The sequence below is a fragment of the Oenanthe melanoleuca genome, chromosome Z (genome assembly GCF_029582105.1).
Source record: "Oenanthe melanoleuca isolate GR-GAL-2019-014 chromosome Z, OMel1.0, whole genome shotgun sequence".
Taxonomy (NCBI): Eukaryota; Metazoa; Chordata; class Aves; order Passeriformes; family Muscicapidae; genus Oenanthe; species Oenanthe melanoleuca.
Window position 1 is genome coordinate 63,139,149 of NC_079362.1, and position 23,349 is coordinate 63,162,497.

Consider the following 23,349-nt stretch of genomic DNA (forward strand, 5'->3'; position numbering starts at 1 on the left):
TGTCTGGGGATTATTCTCAATTAATATAGCATACATAACATTTGACATACATGACTTTCATCCCTTTGCTGTACTGTGGCTATTTCCACAGTAGCCAATAAAATTAAGCTGTCCATACACCTGCAGGCTCTGGTCCCATATGCAGTTTAATTTGCCCATAAAAATAATGCAGTTTGCTGAGGATGAATCACTCAGGGCTTGCTGGGTCAAGGTGTGCACTGACAAAATCACACCCTTCTGGTCATTACTAGCTGGGATCAGCATGTTCTGATTATTACTGTGTAATTAGTTAATAAGGCCCCTTTCAAAGTGGAAGAGAGCTGCTTTCTCTGAGCACAATGTGCACTGCATCTATCATGGCTTTATTCATTCTGGGAGAATCTGATTCCCATTTAAGAAGATGTATTCTGGGAACGTAATATCTCTATTGTAATGTTTCTGTTGTTTCCAACACTTAAAAAATGAAAGATGGTGACAATTATCAATTATTTTAATCTGAAGAAAAATTTTAAGAAGCAACTTACATTGGGCCCAGTGTTTTAGCTTGAGCATAAAAAAATAGAGGTAAAGGAGGAAATTGATATTTCAGAGTAAGAGATTTGCATGTGGGACTCAGAGAAGATGACACATATATAGAACAGCATATTTTCACTTTCTGTTATCCTGAAATGGAGATTTGATTTAATTCCTATTTACTATTAAATGCATTTTTTAAATAATTGAAGAGTAGATAATCGTGAAAAGTAATTATCTTGAGTTGTTTCAATATAATGCATATGTTGCATGTCATTTAAGTCTAAGCTGTCATGCCAAAGGTTTTGCAACTCCAAGCACCTTAACATTAATGCTTTTCTTGTCAGACTAAATTAATTAATTAGAGAGTAAATTAATTCATTAATTTATTTAATAAATATATTAATTAATTGTATAGTAAATTAATTTAACAGAATACCCACAAATATTGTATTCATAAATGCAAAGAGACCCCATTGTGGTCAGGTGAAATTATTGTACAATCTTAAATGAATATTCACACATAGGCTGGTGATGGTGGTTGTTTTTGGTTGTTTGTTTTGTTTTGCTGGGATTTTCTTCTCCTTGGCAGCACTTGGCCCAGAATAACTGATCATCTTCCCAATTTAGAAAACAGATCTTACTCATTACTCTGAAAAAAATTGATAAATTTATGTCCTGTCCAGCCAAAATTGCCTCTATCCATAATTAGTTGCAACCTGACCCTTTTCATTATTAACAGGGTTTTTTACAAGAGATCAAGACCAAAAATTGTCAGCATCCTAAACTGGAAATGATGACTCCCTAACTGATGCTGCCTGACCAATGCAGCTGTTACAGGTTCATATAAGCAATGAACACAATATCTCTCTCCTAACACTATCAGAACAACAGTAGTCTATTTTAGATTATAAATCTCTGAAATTAATGGGAGGACTTTTTGGCTTTTTATGGAATAACAAAACCTGAAGAAGAGGGTGAGTAGGGAGAATGAGCCTGGCAAGGGGAGCCTAACAGACAGGACTGCTTTCTTGCTGGAGAAGGAAAGGCACCTTAGAGCCCTTCTGCCTTTGGGCAGGTCACTGAGAAGATGGAGCCATGCTTCCTGCAACAGTGCAAGGCAGCAGGATAAAAGAGTGTGTGTCTAAGCTGAAGCAGGAGGAGTCCACATTATATACAAAGGGAAACCTTTTTCCCTGTAGAGACAATCCAGTTTAGAGCAGGTTGCTAAGAGAAGCAGTGGGGTCTGTGTTCTTGGAGCTTTCAGAACTGGTCTGGAGAAAGCCCCAAACCACATGATCTGACCTTCTTGCTGCTGCTGTTTTGAGCAGATGGCTGCACTGGGTACTGTCATCTCTTCCAGACTGGGTTACAAAAGCCCTTTAGAAATCAGACCAGGGACACCTCTGTGGCATGACTATTTGCTTAAAGCCATGCAGTCTTTTCCAGTTCTACCCATGTAATATTCTTTTCTATTTATTCACTCTGTTTTTTAAACCAATTTATAGTTTAAAAACCTTGCTAGCCCATTTTCCATTCAATGTCTGACTCATACTGTGACACACTCAAGTAATACATTTTGGTGTCTCAAAACTTCCTTAAGGGACACTTCTCTCTCAAAAGCTAAGAAATTCAAGGTGTACTGCAAGCAGTCTTTCTTTTTACATACATATATACTTATACATATATATATACGCATACACATATACTTATGTACATATATGCATATATATACAACCACACGCATAAACTGGCTAACAATATGTTCTGCTTTCTTTTATCTGATCAGAATGATCAGTCTTCAAAACTCAACTGGATCCCTGTGTGCCACAGAGCTCATATTGTAAGGTTGCTGCAGTATGTATTTGCATTTGTAGTTAGGTCAAAAGAGAGTTTCTTCTTTGATTGAATTTTCACAGCTTGGGGATTACCTCAGTGAGGATTCTGCTGTGCATTTCTGCTCTCTGCTGATTTCTCAAATGCACTGTATCTTGTTTACAGCCTTCTGCTGCTATCATGCAAACTTGCTCTGTAATTGAGTCTGTTTCATGTTTTAGCTCATTGCTTAGGTGCTGATGTGCACTGGAGCTCTAGCGACTGCAGCTGATGATGATATTTTCAACTTCAGGCAACATTTTTCCTGTTTTCTTAAAAGAAATATCCCAACACATTAGCCAGCACTTTGAAGATATTTTAGAACACTCATTTTTCAATTGAGACTTTACAAAGAAGAGCCAAGCACAATTTACCACCACCATTCAAGACTTCACGTTATCTTTACCTTCTGCCATTCAATAATTAAATCCACCGTCTTGTTTTCAGAGTTCAATGGATAAGCTGTTTCTCCAGCTACAGCTAAAGAGCATTGACTCTGGAAAATGGAAGAAAGAGAGAAAGGAACATGGAGAATACAGAAAGCTGGGGATAACACCACAAAGACCTTAACCTTTGAGATTAGCTGTAGCTTCTTCTTGTCTGCAAGGCAAAAAACCTTCACTAAGCATTTGGGCAGATTAAAGAACAGCAGTGGCAGATGTGTTGCCATGGTAGATGCAAGATGGCTCATTTTCTGTCGGCTGAATCTCCTACAATTGATTATTTGATTTTCCACTATTTTGCCTGTGATTGCTATCAAATTAAGCCACCATCTGTCATTCTATTTTCTCAGGCTGAAGTGTGGACAATGTTGCAGATCTTCCTGGCATCAGACATTTTCTCTGGCCTCTGCTAGAACTTGTTTTCTATGTGAAATCAACTGTCTACAACATTCCAGAGAAAATTCACTTCATGACTTGGGAAAAAGTTACCTGGCACTGTTGTATCAAGATTAGTGTGCTTCTTCTGCTGGCCTTTTCATCTTTGTCAGGAAAATACTTCAAGTATCTCATCTTGCTTTTTTCCAGGTACAAAGTAGTAAATTATTTTATAAAGGTTGTTCCTAATTAGATAGAAAGAAGCATTCATTAAACAGTTGCCCATCTTGATCTCATTATTTTATTTTTTTTCTTAAAACATGTAAGTGGAAGTTGTTTTGTTCTTTGCAAGGCCTGCCACAAATCTTTATGTAACATACTAACTTCTCTTATTACACCTTCCTATACTCTGAGCTAGACAATATATTAATTGTATCTATACCTCCTTGTCTGTTTTCTTGTATATATAACTTCTACCTGGTCTGTATTTATTTAACAGGACTGCTTGACCAAAAAAATTCTCTGCCTTGTTTGTAGCTTTTTTACCATCTAAAACTCTTCTCAAAGAATGAAAGAACTTTTTCTTGTTCCTTCTATTTTTTTCTGGTCTTTTCTCTCAAATGAAGGCTGCCTAAAACTATCCTCATATGCAATAGACGAACTGTCTTCTTTTTATCACTGTCACGATCACTAATCCATGAATCTTGCCTTACAAGATTCAGAAAGAACTAGAACAGCTAACACTGTTAGACCTTGAAGACTTCTGAGGAGGAATCTATACAATGAAACTTCGGGGAGAAAAAAACCAATTTTTTCTCAGTTACCTTCTAACACGAAATAAAGTGTGTCAACATTTACAGAAAGCTTAATACCACCACTCCCCACCAAAAAAACCTAAACAACAAAACAAAACCCAAACCCAGAGAAATACCACTTAGCAGTCTGAAGGGATGAACAGATGGGATAGGAACAGAACAGACAGGATCCAGCAGCACCAGGTAGCATTCAAGTCAAAGATGCAAATTTCAGTATAGCAATCTAACAACATTTCTTATTGTCTACATGAGTACTCTTCTCACTACTTTACAACCAATCTTCTCATGTGTGTCAAACATGGGGAAAAAAGAGCTAAGAGAGGAAAACCAAACCAACTCATAGGTAATATAACTAATGTTCAGTCCTTGTCTCTGTTTGTGTGTGTGTGTGCGTGCGCATGCTCTGGGTTGTAGTTTAGTCTCTAAGGTGAGCAATGGTTCCTGTGACACATGCTGTAATTGTTCCACCTATGTTATACCCATTTTATTTCTCTTAAACAGGTTAAGAGCAATGCTTTTAACATTTTAGACATGCAATTCCTCCCACTAGTTGTCTGTAATGTCAATTATATTAAGTGTCTTCTCTAAAATAAGAAATTTCCAATTCTTTTAGCTTCTTGCTGTAATTTCTATCAATTGAAAAGCTATTTCTTTGCACTTTTTCTGTTATTGTAGGTCAATTTGTTTGTGATTTGCTGAGTTAATGTCTATGTTATATTTGTCTCATTTACATATTCCTATTTTTAAACCACCTCCTTCCTTAGTGCTTCACTTCCCTCCATTCCCAATAATTACTGCTGCAACACAGGAAATACTGGTCACCCAGTCTTAAAAAAAAATCCTTCTGTTTAGGAATCTGGGAAAACCCATACACTCAATTAGTATGACTAATGATGTGCCTCCATTATTTCTATCATGTTCCTTTCTCACTCTTGGGGACAGAAAACATGGAGCAAAGTTTTTTTGTCACATCTGTCTGGTTTGATATGGTATTGGCCCCAGAATGGACCATCACTGCACTGTTTTTCTGGATATCTTCATAATACTGTTGAGTTCCTGGAGCTCAAGTAAAAGAGTCAGTTTGTGCTTTTCTTCTCCATAAAGACTGCATACACTATGCTATTTTTGAGCCACCAAGAGGAAAGGATGCCCATTAGGTAATGTCCTGAGTTGTTAACTGAGTTTTACTTCTTCACAGACAAGTTTCTTGACAGTTGACTTACCAACAACCTGGTAAGCATTTGATTTCTCCAGCCACATTGAAAACTGTTTCTACTTCTCATCTTTTCTAGGAGTCTCCAGTCAGAACTGTATATGATTATGAGTACTGGGGCATGTCAGAGATCAGTGTGGTTTTCAGCCAGTCTTGTGGAAATGTCTGAATACCACCAAGAACTTGAAGTGACTTTATTGTGACACTTAAGTCACCTGGTTTTTGAAAGGGTTATTTGATCTGGACCAACGCTACTATCTGCCTAGCCTTGTTCAGCAAAGGATTCTTTAAGAACAATAAAGGTTTTAGCTGCAACTCCCTTGGTCATATGGTTGAGGACAAGAATGTCACAGTTTTTTCCTACAGCTTGAGAAACATAAGGTGCCAGTAGGGTTCCCCACTTGAAACTGCAGAGAACATCTTTGTTATTTATGCATAAGCAAACACAGAGATGCTAGTAGAGTTAAAAATCAAATCATAAGATGCTATAGTGTTCTTAATATTTTGTTCTTGAAAGTGGATAAACCACTGCAATTGAAGGCATGAAAAATACTGTTCCTGTATTTCAGTTCCTATATTTGAGTTCCTATATTCCTATAAATGAGTTCCTTTACTTGGACAATGACTGCTAAATAACCTTTAGAGAAAATACTTCCTTCAGATGAAGGGACTTCAGTAATTGCTTTTAAGATCCATGCAGGGTCTTAATTTTGATTTTAGTTAATCTGATGACATCTTCATTGAACTCTGAGTGTATCTGAGTTTGTGAGAAAAGGCTGGAACCATGATTATTTTGTAAGCCAAAGGTAATGTTGTAGCACTATTTATGAGTTGTGGTCTTGAGCAGCAGAGAAGTGAAAGGGAAAGAAAAGAACAAAGCATAAGTGAGTATAAAAATGAGAGAATAAAACCGGAAGAGCCCAGAAATACATCATTACAAGTTACATTTCAAGCATGCAAGTCTGTGCCGTGTATTTTGAGTGATAGCCTGTGTTCCCTTTCACACAAGGGAAGGAGGGAGCCTGTACACCTGATTCTGTAACTACTCTAAACCCAGCATAATCTTCTTGAGCTACACGGCTTTTCTGCCTGCTTCAAAGCTCCCAAAAGTTTTGGGGAAAGTGGATGAAAGATGAGAGGAATTGAACTAGGAGAAGGAAGAGGAGGGGAGGCGGGGGAGAAAAACCAGGAATTCTTTAAGAGCTTGAAGCTTATCCTGAAATGCCAGTATGAAGACTTCCTCTGGTGTTTGCTTAGGAACAAATCACGAAGCAGCCTCTACCCAGCTTGGGGTCCCTCCTGGACCTCAGAGCCGGAGTGAGTCACATCCCTGCGCCTCAGGACACAGAGCAGGCAGAGCTTTCCTACCTGTCGGGCCCTCGATACTGGAGCAGAGACAGGAACCGCGGCGGGACACGGTGGAGCCGCTGCCCAGAGGAGCTGTGACCGCGCAGGGAGCGCGCAGGGAGCGCGCAGGGAGCGCGCAGGGAGCCGCTCGCACAAGCAGCGCCGGGGCGCGGAACAGCGCCCGCAGGGAGCGCAGCAGGCCGGCGCTGAGCTCGGATGGCGGTCAAGCACCGCCCAAGGAGCTCAGGCTTGGTTTCCACTCGCGCAAACTCCACGGGTCCGAACTTGTCCATTTTCCAGAAGTGACATCCCGTGCGCGCACCAGAAAGGACGCGGCGACCCAGAGCGAGCGCGGGGCTCCGGGTCTCGGTGCAGGGAGTGCCAGAGCCTGGCGCTCTGATGGGCAAAAAGTGCCCAAAAGTGCGGCTGCAGAGCTGAGGGGAGAAGTAGAAAGGCAAGAGGTATTAAAGGGGAGTCTGAGAAGGAGACTGGCTGGTGGAGCCATACTGTACCATTCCCTAGACAGGCACACCCACCATCCACAACTCAAGAAGCAATGGATCTCCAACTCTGTCACCATCAAGCTGAAGGAGAGAAACTCAGAGAAATTTATTGGTTCTAAACTTTTGGAAGACATAGTCACCAGGAACAATCTGTTCAGTCCATAGTATTTCATATTAATTCAGTTTTTAATGTGAATATGATTTGATAAGCTATTTTTTCCTTTGTGCCCAGCAAATTCAAGGTAATTTATCAAATAAAACTAGTCTTAAATTCTTCTACATATAATTTATCTGATTTCCCATTTCCGCTTAAATGTTGATTTGATGTAACAAAAATATGAACTTTCTTAGAGATGGGGCACACGGTGTTTACATTTTTGTAGGCAGCTATTGAACTAGCTTAGTAGAGTTAGGTGGCCTTATTTAATCTTGTGAAGACATTGTATGGATACTTCTGTTATCAAGATTTATAAAATCTAGTGAGTGAACTAGAGAAGCGAAAGACCTATAGTGGATGAAAATTCATGAATAATTATAGCTTCACAACATAAATCAACTTTTTACTAGCTAAACAAAAAGAGAAGAAGAATAAAATGCATAACATCAGGAATGAATAGTTCCTTTGTCATGTTGGTATAGTGTTTTACGTCAATTCATCCTGAACGTACCATGTAGATCGGGCTTTTGACTCCATCTGGTGTAATTCGAGCACTGAAGAGTGTTGTATACAGTAACACCAGCACGGTGGGTGTGTCTTTGCCAGGTAGCAGTGAAACGCACTTAACCATGTAAAACAAGCCAGAGAGTCGCAGGAGAAGCAAACATTGGAAGCTGCGGAAGAAAGGTGCTAATGAGTGCATGTCTGTTTTCACCAGGACGTCCCACACCCGGGATGCGCTCGTCCCAGGAGCGGCACAGCAGGAGCAGCGCCCGTCGCCCGAGCGCAACGGGACGGGAGGCACAGCCCCTGAGCACTGCTGGGCTACCGGCTGTGCTGGAAACCACGGCAGCTCGGAGCCACAGTGACACCAAATTGCTTGGAACAGGCAGTTCTGAAACTGTGTGAATGTACAAGCAGCTGTAACCCCGAGCGCGGCCAGGGTCCGGCAGCCCCCAGGAGCTGATGCAGGGGATGAGCCAGCAGCGCTCCCCTCGCCTTCGAGTTTAAACCCTGCAGGGCTGACTTGGGCCGAGGAGCGGCACTGGTAATGGTATAACACACACAGCTTGTAGTGCTGCTAACAGAAAGTGTATTCTGCCTGCTCGTGTTCCATTTAGGGAAGTTAGATGTAAGTGGCTTAATTCTGGGGTCTTTGGCATTAAAGCTGTCTCTCACTCCAAGGAAAACTCTGCTTCCTGAAGAGTGGCTTTCTGGCCTTTTCTGGCATTAAAGCACTGCTCCCGTCGCAGTGGGATTAGCCTGATTCTGATTAGGTGCCTATAGTAGTATCAGCAGTCAAGAAAACAGAACACAATGTAGGGGAGAAAAGGAAAAGAAGGAAAACTTATCAGAGTTCCCACCAATGTATTTTTCCTGTCTTTATACATTTAAAGCACTGTGGCTTTCCAGCAAGGTTACCAGGTGAAAGAAGGAGTCTGGCACTCAGTTTTGTTGCTAGCACTGAGGGCTGTGCCACGCTGTAGGGTAGTTCAGTGTTGCACCACGACTCTGTTTGTTAGACCCTGCCAGAGAGATCAAGAAACGAGGGGCATCAGGGCCCACATGCTGAGAGGATGGCAAATGCCTTCACTCAGCCTCTTCATGTCCACAGCCGGAGATAATCACAGGTAGGATGTCTGCACCTAAATATTTTCAATGAAATGTTGCATTAAAGCATGAGAATTTTGCACTTCAGATCTAACTCTTCTATAATGTCAAAAATCCTCAGTGAATCTATTCAGACTTAACCAGAAACATCCAATGAACAGTGTTTTAAAGTGTTACAGAAACCTATGTAAAATATATTTGCATGCACCTTCTATCTTCCTTTTCATCCATTTTCCTTTCCAAACCCAGAGAGAAAACAACATTTCCCCTGTATTGTAAAAGCACAACAGCCCTATCCTGCAAGACGTAGAGTACTAGGACACTGTTTGAGGTATTTTAAAGGAGCCCTTTGCTTCTGCATTTGTGTGGATTGCAGAACATGTATTTAAAGGCAAGGATCAGTGCCTGCATTTAGGCTGGTGGTGAAGGTTGTAGAGAGGGACAATGCAGAGAGGGATGTCTTGAGATAAGCTGTGCAAAGAATAAAGTGGGTCACTTTTTATTTTCTGTAAAGTAAAAACTAAAAGAAGTTTCTTAATTATATGAGTAGGGGTATGCATATCCATAAGTAAGTACATAAATAAAAGTCTTGAAACATTCTTAAAAGCCCTTCTCAGGGAAGAAGGACTTGACTGGAAGTTACTGGATATTAAGAAGGAGGAAAGTTACTCAGGCTCTTTAAAATCCTAAATCTCATTTATGGTCCCTTTTAAAACAGGCTGATTGAATATGTGAATTTTCCTCCTAATAAATAGATGTATTTTGTGGTGCTGTCTGATTATCTCAAAGGAAAGATAGCAGAATCTTAAAAGCAATCCCAATCTGGTTATCAGCTGCAAACTCTATTGATTTATTTTTAAAATGAAAATGTAACTGGGAAGGTACAATATTTGCTTTTAAAATATGACAATTTTACTGTCTTGTGTGGGCTGAGAATAAAAGAGGCAGCTGATGGAAAGTCTGCAGATCTGATTGAAGAATCAAACAGAAAATTATTCCTACATGAGCTGAAGCATAGACAAATAGCCCAGTTTGCTGTGTTTATGATGGCTGTTAGTTGATCTGAGACCAGAGAGGGAGTAGGGATTAATAATGTTTTATTGCTGTTTAGGGAAATTTTAAATGGAGCCATTGTGATCCTTTACTGGTTAAAGCTTCATCAGGGAATGACAAATTACTCTTTTAGATAGTGAGTAAAGAAGCAAGAGTTTGAAGATGAGTTTTGCATATCAACTGGGAACTGGTACCTCTAGGGCTAACGTGTGCTTATGGTGCAGGCACAGAAGACTATTTCATTAGGCACTTTTTCAACTCACATAGACTACAGAAAAATATTCAGGAAAGAATGTGTATGTCATTGAGAGAAATTTGCAAATCTGCAGCACAGTTCAATGGAAGTTAAATTAAAAGGAAAAAAACAAACCAAACAAATCCAAAACCTTTCCCCTCCCACTCCAAACATACATACTTAACTGCTGCTAGAAGAGCTGTAAACTCGTCTCAGAAATGTCAAGCACAGATATTTTACAGATGCTTTTCATGGCTACGACAATGAAAAATGAAGGAAAAGCATAAAGAATCCAATGTTGAGCTGCCTTGAAGGATTCAGAAGAACAGCCTGCTCACGGTTTATTTCCTGAGGTGTACTGAGTCATTCTGGGAGGGGGAGTGTTTGTCTGCCATCATCCCATCTTACCTTTTTGGTGCAACAAAAAGAGGAGACATAGGACAGTGCTCTTCTCTTGAAATCTCCCCTCATTGCAAACCATGGCTTTGTGGATTTGTGGAGTGGGATGTGCCTGGTGGATCTCAAGTTTGGGAGAGGAGAGGAGAGGAGAGGAGAGGAGAGGAGAGGAGAGGAGAGGAGAGGAGAGGAGAGGAGAGGAGAGGAGAGGAGAGGAGAGGAGAGGAGAGGAGAGGAGAGGAGAGGAGAGGAGAGGAGAGGAGAGGAGAGGAGAGGAGAGGAGAGGAGAGGAGAGGAGAGGAGAGGAGAGGAGAGGAGAGGAGAGGAGAGGAGAGGAGAGGAGAGGAGAGGAGAGGAGAGGAGAGGAGAGGAGAGGAGAGGGCTATGGAGAGCACGATTTTTAGAGTGGACATCCACCAGTCTGGAGTTGCTGGCTTGTGCTTGGGATCCCCTGACTGCTGCTGTCCAGACTTGTAGGCCACAATTTCCGTACAGACTCGTGGCTGTATTTGGACTGCTTTACACTCATCTTCCTCCCAGGCTTCTCAGTTAGTCATTACTCTTTTGAAACCAACTTGCTCCTAGAACTGAGGTGGTATTGCAGCATTCTGAAGGAAAAGACTACCTCCAACTCTTCTAAGATAACTGAAACATGCACACCTGCTGACAGCCTGCTTCATCTCTAAATTTAATTAGTTCTACAAGGACTGGTATAAGGCAGTGTAGAAATCAGTCTTTTATTATCCCATAGTCAGACTTCTGGATATGCAGCACTAAATATAGACTGAAAAGCCTCACTAGGACACTGAAGAAATTTGTATTTATCAATAAACGAAAGGGTATAAGATTAAGATAACAATTTAGCTATAACAATCACAGGGTGCATATTTTAATTAAAATAATGAACAAAAACAAACACATGCCATTTAAATGACTTTCCTAGAAGCAAGTAAGCGCACATGAGACATAATAGCTAATGAAAAGGATAGCCTGCTGATGAATAATAAAAATTTTGACACTTCTAACTCATCCTTTAAATATTCCTGCAGGAGGGACTATCAAAGCAAAAAACTCCAACCATCCAAACCAAAAATTGGGTGTCTTGAAGCACTTCAAAAATTCTTTTAAGTATAAGAAACCACAATCCATGGAAACTATAAAAGAGAGTTTTATTTCCATTTTGCTACTTTCAAGTCTCATATTAAAAGTATATAAAATTTTGTAAAAATACATTTACAAATAATAAGCAGATAAGTATTAAAACATCTGAAATGGGTTTGTATTTTCCACGTTTGGCTGTCCTTTTGAAGTGGTTTTATACCAGAAAACCTTATTCATGTCAATGTACTTATATATTCAAGAGGGACATTCACATTTTTCACTTTTCTTGAAGGACCTAAAGACATTTTGGGGACCATTTGGGAGACTTGGTAGCTTTTCCTTGTGTTTTAGAGAGAATCATCTCAATTTTTTCACCTTGTGTCATGTTACAATGGGAAGCAGCCTGCCTCACCACAGAGAGTAGGAGGCAGGTGCATGCTATAAAACTGAATCAGAATTTGCATTTCAAATTAAAGAAAAAGTTATTTGAGCTTATTGACAGCACTAGATGTGGAGGTAGTCCCACAGATTTGGTGATACTATTCATACGATTAAAATTCTTTTGTAGTTCATAAAAGAAATAAGACTCATGTTTACTATTTTTTACTGATAGGGCCAGTTAGCATTTCTTGAAGCTCTTAGGGATTGCTTTTTGATGTAAAATTCCATGTGTGATTATGTTGGGTGAAAAGGGGAATGGGAGAACAAGCCTGATTTGGTACTGTATCATGTCTCAATGATGTAGTGTATTTTCTTTTTAAATATTGAGACTTGCAGTGAGACCTGATCTACAGAAGTAATGTCAAAGGGAGTGTGTATGTGCAGACAGCTAGCAAATCCTTATGGTATTTTTAATCCAATATTCAGCATAAATCCAGGCTTATACAATCTATCACTTCAGGTCAAAATGTTATTAAAAAAAAAAATCAACATTATGCATTACAGCTTTATGCTCTTTTTAAATTAAGGAACAGCTGCCAGGTGATGAGAATTTTGGTATAGTATCATAAAAATGCTTCAGTGAGAGCTCTTCTAGAGAAGGTCTACAGAAACATGACATTTAAATTCAGGACAAATATATGAAGTAAAGGGAGGTGGTCTAAAAAGTAGGAAATGCTCCAAATGTTCTGCTGTAAGACTGCTGTTTCTTTTCCTAAAGGATGAGGCCCAAAAACAAGACACCCCGCAACACCCCCCCCCAAAAAAAAAAAAAAAAAAAAGAAGGAAAGAAAGGAAAAAGGACCAACATTTAGCACAAACATATTGAAAAAAAAACCCAAGCAATTTTCACAAGTGCAAGGCAAGCTGGGTATTGCCTCATGTGCTGAAATTAGACAGGTTGACTTCAGAGCTCAACTGCTTAGGTAGAAGCCCAGGAATTGAAAACTTGTGAGTTTGAAGGATGATGGTAAATGGATTTCTGCCTGGGAAAGGCAGAAACTGTGCTTAATTGGTTACCAGGCTGGGATGAGCCCTGACCAGCACTGCCAGTAGTGATACAAACCTGGCCCCAGCAACCTGGCTCTCAAGAGGTCTTCATGCCATTTTGAAGCTGGTCCCTAAAAATGAGGGCTGCTCTAGTGGTCTCTTCAAAGTCTTCCCCCTCTGCTTGCTGGTATTGTAAGCCATGGGCACTGGTGATTAACCCAAGTGGAGGGCTCTGGCCTGTGGGTATTTTCCATTTGGCAAAGGCCGAAAGAAAACAGTAAATTCACACTGACATGGCAGGAGAACTCCAGGGAGGGGTGATGCTCTCTCCCAATCCTCTTCTGCATCCCTGGCTGGCACTGGACAGCATGTGCTCAGGGTGAAACATGGGTGCACCGTCTCCAGCACCTGGGAAATCCCAGAATTTCAGAGGTTTTATGGATTTCCAGTATGAGTAAGATAGCAGTGGGGATGAAGTGTTTACTCAAGGGAGGGCTGCTTGCTTTCTCACTTTCAGCCACAGGTCTTGGCTCTGCACCTGACAAGCACCTAAAAGGTATTGGCTTGTGGAGACAGTTGCACAAACTGCAGCTTTTGCTCATAAACCCTCAGATTCCAAAGCAAATTTCACCTTAATGGAAACTGCAATTTTTTTCAGGAAAACAGTGTTATCTGTCATGATTGCATTTGGCAAGCCTCACTAGCTTTAAAGTTGTTATTTAGAGACACAGTGTTTGCCAACATGATACAATTGTAGATGCAAGCCTCTTGACTTCAAAGAGGAAACAGCTTTGAAATGGCAAATTAAATTTGGCAAATTTTGGCAACTACTTTAACAGTGAATTATTACTGATTTTTTTTTTCCATGCAATTACTCTGTTTTTCATGAGAGCTCTTGCTGTGTAGACTCTGAGAAGTCTCCTCTGAGCTCAGAGACAGCAAACACAGTGGTGCCACTTTCATAAGCTAAGGCAAAACCTTAACATTGGTAAAATGTTAACACATTTACATCTGTCTCCTAAACTTCGAGTGACTTAAAATTGACTACTCTTTGCATACTAAGCAGTTGTCAGGCTGAGCTGATACGTTTAGAATATATACATTTTTCTAGGAAACCTCCATGTCTGTTCAGTCTTCCCTCCTGTTTGATGCCAGGGATAGGTATTTGGGCTCCAAAGTTTTCCCTCACCCCCCTCCATACATTGTGCCTACAAGAGTTGGCATTGCAGTTTGTTTTGTTGCTTGGAGACAGCTGCAGGAACACACAGCGGCATAAATCACACCTGTACTCGGTTGCTAAGGAAATAAGACCATCTCCTGTTTTTTCTTCAGACCAAGTAGTAAGCGAGGAAAGAGAAATTTATATTCATGATATTTAAAATATTGCTTTAACTTAACCAAAAGAAAAAAGAAAACTAATGCACATCTGTAACAGCTTCCCTGGGGAAAAAACACTGAATTTTCATTCTTCTGGAGGTGATCACTGGTAACATAGAAATTGAAGAGGTTGCATGATAGAGGAAAATAATTAGACACAATCTGGACTTGGGGCATAAAAACTCCATAAACTTTTTGGAAGTCTTTTAAAATTGCAGAGCAATGCCTGCTGCTCACCATAATATTGATGCAGTTTCAAAGGAAGAAAAAAGCAGCTTTTGCTACTAAAAACTTCACTTTAGTGAAACTTGAAACATTTGTAATGCATGGGGTTCACTGATCCATCCCTGGATGGATCTTCATCTACTGTGCAATTTGCCCGCCCCTTAAGTTTCAGAGCCTTATAACAATTGTTTTAGAAGCGCCTGGGAAGGCAAATCCTGGTAGGGGTTTCTCTGTCACTCTGCGACCTGTTTCCCTCCAGCACCAGCACAATCCATGACTAAAGTCAATCCCTCTCTTGATTCAGTGAATGATGGTGTGGTCACCCTCTTGCCTCTGTGGTTGTAAACAGAGAAGTATTATGCCCCATTTATAAAATGAATGAAAATTTTGATCAGGTTACCAAGATTTGTTTTTTAAAGACCTTTTGGAACATGATAGAACAATATTATGTGAGGAGATGCATGCAATAGCACTAACTAACATATGAAACAATATTTAACAATAAGCTTGGCATGACAGAAAACAACAAAATTATTGATAGTGTGCAACACCAGATTTAGAATTTCTGCTGTCGGTGGTGACCAGCTGAACAAAGTGTCCCACCAGTGATATCACTAATCTTCATTCTTCCCAGGGTATGGTGTACTCCTCTTTACCAGGATAAATGGTGGTTAAGTTCTGTGTCCATGGTCCATTGCCTCAGATGCATTCCAGCAGCCAACACACATTGTTGGTTATGGCAGTTTTTTCACCAGTACAAGATTCACCCAAATGGGGGTGAGCAATAAATCTTGACAGGATGTGTAGCTAGATTGCAGCAATTTGTGGGTTGTGACAGAATCATCTAATTTAGGTAAAATTATGAAAAGAGGTGTTTATTTGTTTCTGAAGAGATGTTGTCTCTCAATATGGAATCAGAATAATTCTCATATAAACACATCCCTTTTCAATGTATATAAGCACAGTTCCAAGGGTTTCATCAGGATGGAGTTCAAACCGACAAAAATTTTTTTCAGTGTCCAGAAAAATGTCTTGATGGGCCTTAAGGGTGTTCCACCAATAAATCCTTGTTGTTCTCATGCAACACATGCATCAACATGAACGGTTTGTTATTTGTTCCCATTTTGCTGGACCCATACTCTGTGCTACATCAGATAGGGAATAATTCCACAGTGCAGTGACTGGGTGTGTGATGTATTGGGTAGGTGAAATTAACTAGATGCCACCAAAATGGGAATTCTCTTTGAAATTTATTTGCATTATCTCAGGTTACTTTAAGAATTTCAGTGGGCAAGGTACACTGCCTTCTCTCATAATTGCTGCTACAGGAAGTCGTATCCACAATTGAGTTTGGATACAACTAATAGGTATTGGTACAGGCCTTACCTAGAATAGTCATTATATAAGCTGGCAATCCTTTTCATCAATCCTTTTCCATTGAGGTAATATACCTGATAAGAGCAATTGGTTTCAATTGGTATAAAACACTTGGTGCTAAGTTTATTTTGTTTACTAGGACTTCAGCATTCATGCTCTATAATAGTCCTAATGCTGTCCCCAGGATACCAGTCACATCTCTCCTTGATCATTTTGGAGAGGTGAAGGTTAGCCCACAGAACAGTGAATACCATCCTGTTAAGCTGTGCTCCAGAATGATGGGTGGCATGTTTAATTGCAGACATCAATCTGTGCTGATAATTCCATTTTTTGGGGGATCATGAAGGCTTAAATAGCACTTTTTGTTGGCCTATATCTTTGATTACACAGGGTTCAGTTTGGAAGTGTGTGGAGATAAGGTTTCAACAGTCTTACTGGGAGGCTTGAAAACTTTTACTTTCCAGTAAGACTGGTATGAAGAGGAGCTTTGTCAAAAGATAGAAGTGATCCAAACTTTGATTGGATACAAACTGTATTCAATTTTTGTCCTCGACTCTATGCTCTCTTTGTCTCATTCCATTACTAGGACTACCATGGAGCAGAAGGATGAGGATGCTGCCATCAAGGAATTCACATCAGGATCAAGTTCCCTACTTTCTCACTCACAGCACTGATAGGCAGCAGGTTGAATTAGTTGCAAACTGTGACTTGACAAGCACCTGAGAAAACTATGGTCATGTGCAACACACCACATGCTGTGAAAACATACCAGTATCTTTCGGGAGATGTTTAACCCTATACAGCCCTCACACTTTCAATCTGCCAGTTATGGCCTCCCCAGTGCTGAGCAGGAGGAGTTGAATCAGACCTGCAAAGTCAGCGGAGTAAGAAATGCCTCAAATTGTTTATTTCTAACAAAACATAGTACTGAGTACAAAAGTGAAGCCAGTGACTTTATATAAAAAAAAGAGCAAGGGGATTCTGCCTGATAGCAAGGCAGCCCAGTGAATATGGAAACCTTTTGCTCCATGAGACCAGAGCTTGTGTGTTCTGTGTGTAGCTCGTGAAAGCCCTGTGGTGTCACCAAAAAGTCATTGTGACGTGTGACATCAATCTCTTTTGCAGTGTGGGGCAGCCCTGAAGGGCCAGAAGTCTGCCCTCCTCCACTGGGGAAGTCTGTATGTGAGGAAAGATTTATTCTGTGCTGATAGTGCCAGAACCTGGGGAGCTAGTCGCAAACTGATGCACTCCGAGGCTTTAGCTGCTGCTGCTGTGAGACCAGAAACTGCTTTTACACCTTCACAATTCCTGTTTGCACATGTCAGAGAGGTCAGTCACTGCCCTGCCCTTCAGAGACACTTGTGGTGTCACTTGTCTGTCCCAGAATAGTCCCTGGCCCTTGTGGCAGCTCAAGCACAGCCCCTTGAGGTAGAACGAGCAGCTCTTCAGTGCTTGATGTGGACAGTTTGCCTGCTGCCTGCAGACTGCAACTCTGGATTGTGTCTCCAGGGCAGGCCAGGAGCCTCGCGTCTCTTTGGTTTGCAGCGGCAGATGGCATTGCAGAAGGGCTTGGCAGAAGGTGGCACCTCTTCCTCTACTGCCAACAACAACCAGGTGCTTCTGGCTATCCCTCAAAGAGCTTTTGAGTGCCCAATCTGCCTGGACACCATTGAGGAGGAAACCTCCGTGAGCTGGTGTAGACACACCTTCTGCTTTCCTTGCATACTGGAATGGTCCTCCATCAGACCTGTTTGCCCGATCTGCCAGGAGCACTTCCAATACTTCTTCCGGAAGGTGGGAGACAATAACTATGAGGTGTACTACACCAGCTCCACCAGATGTAATCAAGATCGTCACCACTCTGCAGAAAGGAGGCGGCATCCTTCTGCAGGCCACCGGCACCACAGATCTTCCAGCGGAGAGCGCGGCACTAGCCGTGCCAGAGATGGGGAAAGGGACCGAATCAGGTCCCGGAGGAGGAACTATGATGGTCACAGCAGGGCTCAGCAGGCCCAGAGTTATGACCTCTCAAGCAGCAGGAGATGGCAGCACAGCAGGGCTCAGGACATGGCTTCTGAGCCATCTCGAGATTGGCACCGAGCTGCAGGGCACGAGTGGAGTGCCCAAGTCCGCTTGGGGAGGAGAGAGCACCGTCAGTGGGCACAATGGGATTCCTCCAGGGAATCACGGGCAACAAGCAGAAGACTTTGGAGGAGGTCCCACAGTACTTGGCGACAAACACAAAGAGAAGAGCAAAGAAGGAGGGATCACAATGAGGGACACCCTGCCAGTCCTGAATAGGATGCCCCTGACTTCACTGGGAGGAGTGAGCACCATCAGCCGGCACAATGAGTTTCCTCCAGGGAACCCCAGGCAACAAGGGGTTGATCTTGTAGATCCCAGTGCATATCCCACAGCCCTGACTGGCACAGGGGCAGGTAGAAATTCTACCAAGAAGTGTACTACTGCAATGTAGTATGTCCTGCTACTTGTGTCACAAATTATACTACTTTAAACCAAAGTTGGGCCTACTAACAATTTAAAAAATAAAGTCAATTCCAACCATCGCGCTTGGACCATAAAATACCTTCTCCATCAGAAAAGACATCCAAAAATCTAGAGAACCATGAAGGGTGACCAAGGTTAGGAGGAAAACAGGCTAGAAGGTAGAAGCTAGAAGAAACACCTTGAGCTGGTTTATTCCTAAATTAGTATGTAGTGCTTGGTATAAACGGTGAAACCCATGACTTTATATAAAAAATACAGAAAAGGGATACTGGGATACTGCTTGATAGCAAGGCAGCCTAGTTGGACAAACTACCTGGGAAGCTTTTTGTCCCCGTGACCAGAGCTTGTGTGCTCTGTGTGCAATTCTGAAAGCCCTGTGGTGTCATCAGAAAGTCATTGTGACACGTGTGGCATCAATCCCTTTAGCAGCATGGGGCAGCCCTGAAGATGCTAAGAATGCCAGCCCTCCTCCAGTGAGGATAGACATCAGAAGGTGGGGGAAGGACGTATCCCCATCCCGTTGGCTGCCTTCTGAGGGCATAGAGAGGATTTCCTGTGCAGCAATAACAGCAGGACCTGGGGAGCTAGTCCCAAACTGCCACATTCCCAGGCTTCAGCTGCTGTTGCTGAGAACCAGAAACTGCTTTTACACCTTCACAATTCCTGTTTGCACATGTCAGAGAGGTCAGTCACTGCCCTGCCCTTCAGAGACACTTGTGGTGTCACTTGTCTGTCCCAGAATAGTCCCTGGCCCTTGTGGCAGCTCAAGCACAGCCCCTTGAGGTAGAACGAGCAGCTCTTCAGTGCTTGATGTGGACAGTTTGCCTGCTGCCTGCAGACTGCAACTCTGGATTGTGTCTCCAGGGCAGGCCAGGAGCCTCGCGTCTCTTTGGTTTGCAGCGGCAGATGGCGTTGCAGAAGGGCTTGGCAGAAGGTGGCACCTCTTCCTCTACTGCCAACAACAACCAGGTGCTTCTGGCTATCCCTCAAAGAGCTTTTGAGTGCCCAATCTGCCTGGACACCATTGAGGAGGAAACCTCCGTGAGCTGGTGTAGACACACCTTCTGCTTTCCTTGCATACTGGAATGGTCCTCCATCAGACCTGTTTGCCCGATCTGCCAGGAGCACTTCCAATACTTCTTCTGGAAGGTGGGAGACAATAACTATGAGGTGTACTACACCAGCTCCACCAGATGTAATCAAGATCGTCACCACTCTGCAGAAAGGAGGCGGCATCCTTCTGCAGGCCACCGGCACCACAGATCTTCCAGCGGAGAGCGCGGCACTAGCCGTGCCAGAGATGGGGAAAGGGACCGAATCAGGTCCCGGAGGAGGAACTATGATGGTCACAGCAGGGCTCAGCAGGCCCAGAGTTATGACCTCTCAAGCAGCAGGAGATGGCAGCACAGCAGGGCTCAGGACATGGCTTCTGAGCCATCTCGAGATTGGCACCGAGCTGCAGGGCACGAATGGAGTGCCCAAGTCCGCTTGGGGAGGAGAGAGCACCGTCAGTGGGCACAATGGGATTCCTCCAGGGAATCACGGGCAACAAGCAGAAGACTTTGGAGGAGGTCCCACAGTACTTGGCGACAAACACAAAGAGAAGAGCAAAGAAGGAGGGATCACAATGAGGGACACCCTGCCAGTCCTGAATAGGATGCCCCTGACTTCACTGGGAGGAGTGAGCACCATCAGCCGGCACAATGAGTTTCCTCCAGGGAACCCCAGGCAACAAGGGGTTGATCTTGTAGATCCCAGTGCATATCCCACAGCCCTGACTGGCACAGGGGCAGGTAGAAATTCTACCAAGAAGTGTACTACTGCAATGTAGTATGTCCTGCTACTTGTGTCACAAATTATACTACTTTAAACCAAAGTTGGGCCTACTAACAATTTAAAAAATAAAGTCAATTCCAACCATCGCGCTTGGACCATAAAATACCTTCTCCATCAGAAAAGACATCCAAAAATCTAGAGAACCATGAAGGGTGACCAAGGTTAGGAGGAAAACAGGCTAGAAGGTAGAAGCTAGAAGAAACACCTTGAGCTGGTTTATTCCTAAATTAGTATGTAGTGCTTGGTATAAACGGTGAAACCCATGACTTTATATAAAAAATACAGAAAAGGGATACTGGGATACTGCTTGATAGCAAGGCAGCCTAGTTGGACAAACTACCTGGGAAGCTTTTTGTCCCCGTGACCAGAGCTTGTGTGCTCTGTGTGCAATTCTGAAAGCCCTGTGGTGTCATCAGAAAGTCATTGTGACACGTGTGGCATCAATCCCTTTAGCAGCATGGGGCAGCCCTGAAGATGCTAAGAATGCCAGCCCTCCTCCAGTGAGGATAGACATCAGAAGGTGGGGGAAGGACGTATCCCCATCCCGTTGGCTGCCTTCTGAGGGCATAGAGAGGATTTCCTGTGCAGCAATAACAGCAGGACCTGGGGAGCTAGTCCCAAACTGCCACATTCCCAGGCTTCAGCTGCTGTTGCTGAGAACCAGAAACTGCTTTTACACCTTCACAATTCCTGTTTGCACATGTCAGAGAGGTCAGTCACTGCCCTGCCCTTCAGAGACACTTGTGGTGTCACTTGTCTGTCCCAGAATAGTCCCTGGCCCTTGTGGCAGCTCAAGCACAGCCCCTTGAGGTAGAACGAGCAGCTCTTCAGTGCTTGATGTGGACAGTTTGCCTGCTGCCTGCAGACTGCAACTCTGGATTGTGTCTCCAGGGCAGGCCAGGAGCCTCGTGTCTCTTTGGTTTGCAGCGGCAGATGGCGTTGCAGAAGGGCTTGGCAGAAGGTGGCACCTCTTCCTCTACTGCCAACAACAACCAGGTGCTCCAGGCTCAGTCTCTACATAACTCGGAGAACCAAATGTGCCCAATCTGCTTGGACATCCTTAAAAACCAAGTCTCTGTGAGCTGGTGCAGCCACAGTTTCTGCTTTCCTTGCATACTAGAATGGTCCCGCAACAAAGCTGTGTGCCCAGTCTGCCGGGAGCCTTTCCGATACCTCCTCCGCAAAGCGGGAGACAATAACTATGAGGTGTACTCGGTAGGGCACTACACCAGCTCCACTAGATGTAATCGAGGAAGAAGAGATGGTCACCACTCTGCAGAAAGGAGGCGGCATCCTTCTGCAGGCCACCGGCACCACAGATCTTCCAGCAGGAGAGCGCGGCACTAGCCGTGCCAGAGACTGGGGAAAGGGACCGAATCAGGTCCCGGAGGAGGAACTATGATGGTCACAGCAGGGCTCAGCAGGCCCAGAGTTATGACCTCTCAAGCAGCAGGAGATGGCAGCACAGCAGGGCTCGGGACATGGCTTCTGAACCGTCTCGAGATTGGCACCGAGCTGCAGGGCACGAATGGAGTGCCCAATGTCCGCTTGGGGAGGAGAGAGCACCGTCAGTGGGCACAACGGGATTCCTCCAGGGAATCACGGGCAACAAGCAGACGACCTCGTCGATCCCGGCGGACATCCCACAGCCCTGAGCGGCACAGGGGCAGGTAGCACACCCTACAGGGTACTACTGTATGTCGTGCTACTAGTGCCATAAATTATACTACTTTACACCAAAGTTGGTCCTATTAACAATTCCAAAAATAAAGTCAATTCCATCCATCAAATTTGGGCTCAAGCATTTAATGTCTGTTACAAAATGCACTGGAAAATCTAAAGAGACCCTTGCAATGAAGCTGAAGGCTATAAGGGTAACAAGCTAGAAGCTTGCCTGCTGCTTTTCTCATCCTGTTCTATGTTACATTTTTCTATAAGAGCTTATACCGAATATTTCCTATGGCTGTGCCATTTCTCATTATATTGTATTTCCATACTATGATCAGCTGAAAATAAAAGGAGAAAAAACCTTTCTGCCCTGGTACCAACAGCACCAATGTCTTGAAAGCATCTTGTCCTTCCACATCACCCATTTGCTATGCTTTACCCCAAATATCACCCAGAATATCTTCTCTTCTAACCAGTTTTTCACAAGGTGGCAGCGAAAAGTGAATTGTAAATTGGTTTAAAATTACTCTGCTGTACCACAGACTGTATGGTATGGTCCATGTAGAGCCTCACCTTTAATGCCCCTACTGGCAGTACAGGCTACAGACTCCAGCTGACATCCAAAAACTACCAAAACCACTGAAAAACAATGGTGGACCCAGAATACTGTTACTTTCAAGTAAGGCAAAGGTGATTAAAAAAATTACTGAGCCAAAACAAACTGTATTCAATTTTTGTATTGAGCTACAGTTATCTTCTCTGTATACTCCATGACTAGGACTGCCACAGAGCAGAAGAGTTAGAAATTCAGATCAGGATCAAGCTGTCTACTTGCTCACTCACAGCACTGAGGTGCATCAAATTGTACTGCTTGGGAGCTGTTGGCTCTTGCAGTCACTTCATCATCAAAGGTCAGTGGAGTGTCAGGCATGATCTGCCCTTTGTAAGGCCATGCTGTTTGTCTTGGATCATCTCCTTGTCTTGTATGTGATTTAACAGTGCTTCCCTGAGGATCTGCAACATTATCTTCCCAGGCACAGAGGTCAGGCTAAGAGGTTTGTAATTCCCCACATCTTCCTTACTTCTCTTTTTAAAAATGGAGCAATGTTTCCTTTTTCTAGTCACCAGGTACTTGGCCTCACTGTCATCACTTTTCAAATATGATGGGAAATGTTTGGCAACAACAGCACTCAGTTCCTCTCAGGGATGGGATTTCCCTGGGATGCATGTTGTCAGAGTCCATAGACTTGTGGTTGTTCAGTTTCATCAAGTGATCCAGGACCTGCTCTTTTC

General features: G+C 42.9%; 2 protein-coding genes across 4 annotated transcripts; both read left to right on the forward strand.

Moving 5' to 3' along the window:
- Nucleotides 1-17,199: 17,199 nt before the first annotated feature.
- Nucleotides 17,200-20,468, forward strand: LOC130264757 (uncharacterized). Of its 2 annotated transcripts, XM_056513221.1 has the most exons (3): nt 17,200-17,373; nt 17,554-17,838; nt 17,912-20,468. In XM_056513221.1, exons 1-3 carry the CDS (start codon nt 17,287-17,289, stop codon nt 18,518-18,520), a joined length of 981 nt encoding a protein of 326 aa, XP_056369196.1. In that variant the 5' UTR covers nt 17,200-17,286; the 3' UTR covers nt 18,521-20,468. The 2 variants fall into 2 exon arrangements, with proteins under 2 accessions (XP_056369196.1, XP_056369197.1); XM_056513222.1 differs by having other exon boundaries at nt 17,590-20,468.
- Nucleotides 20,469-20,549: 81 nt separating this feature from the next.
- Nucleotides 20,550-22,176, forward strand: LOC130264759 (E3 ubiquitin-protein ligase RNF185-like). 2 transcript variants are annotated; one of them, XM_056513224.1, is made up of 2 exons: nt 20,550-21,099; nt 21,280-22,176. In XM_056513224.1, the coding sequence occupies exon 2, from the start codon at nt 21,322-21,324 to the stop codon at nt 21,733-21,735; it is 414 nt and encodes a 137-aa protein (XP_056369199.1). In that variant the 5' UTR covers nt 20,550-21,099; nt 21,280-21,321; the 3' UTR covers nt 21,736-22,176. The 2 variants fall into 2 exon arrangements, with proteins under 2 accessions (XP_056369199.1, XP_056369198.1); XM_056513223.1 differs by having other exon boundaries at nt 21,316-22,176.
- The last annotated feature ends 1,173 nt before the right edge of the window (nt 22,177-23,349 follow it).

Coding starts and splice junctions, on each gene's coding strand:
- LOC130264757 (XM_056513221.1), top strand. CDS start 17,287: ATGCACTCCGAGGCTTTAGCTGCTGCTGCTGTGAGACCAGAAACTGCT. Junction 17,374..17,553: donor TGTTTGCACATGTCAGAGAG/GTCAGTCACTGC, acceptor TTGTGTCTCCAG/GGCAGGCCAGGAGCCTCGCG. Junction 17,839..17,911: donor TCCAATACTTCTTCCGGAAG/GTGGGAGACAAT, acceptor ACCACTCTGCAG/AAAGGAGGCGGCATCCTTCT.
- LOC130264759 (XM_056513224.1), top strand. CDS start 21,322: ATGGCGTTGCAGAAGGGCTTGGCAGAAGGTGGCACCTCTTCCTCTACT.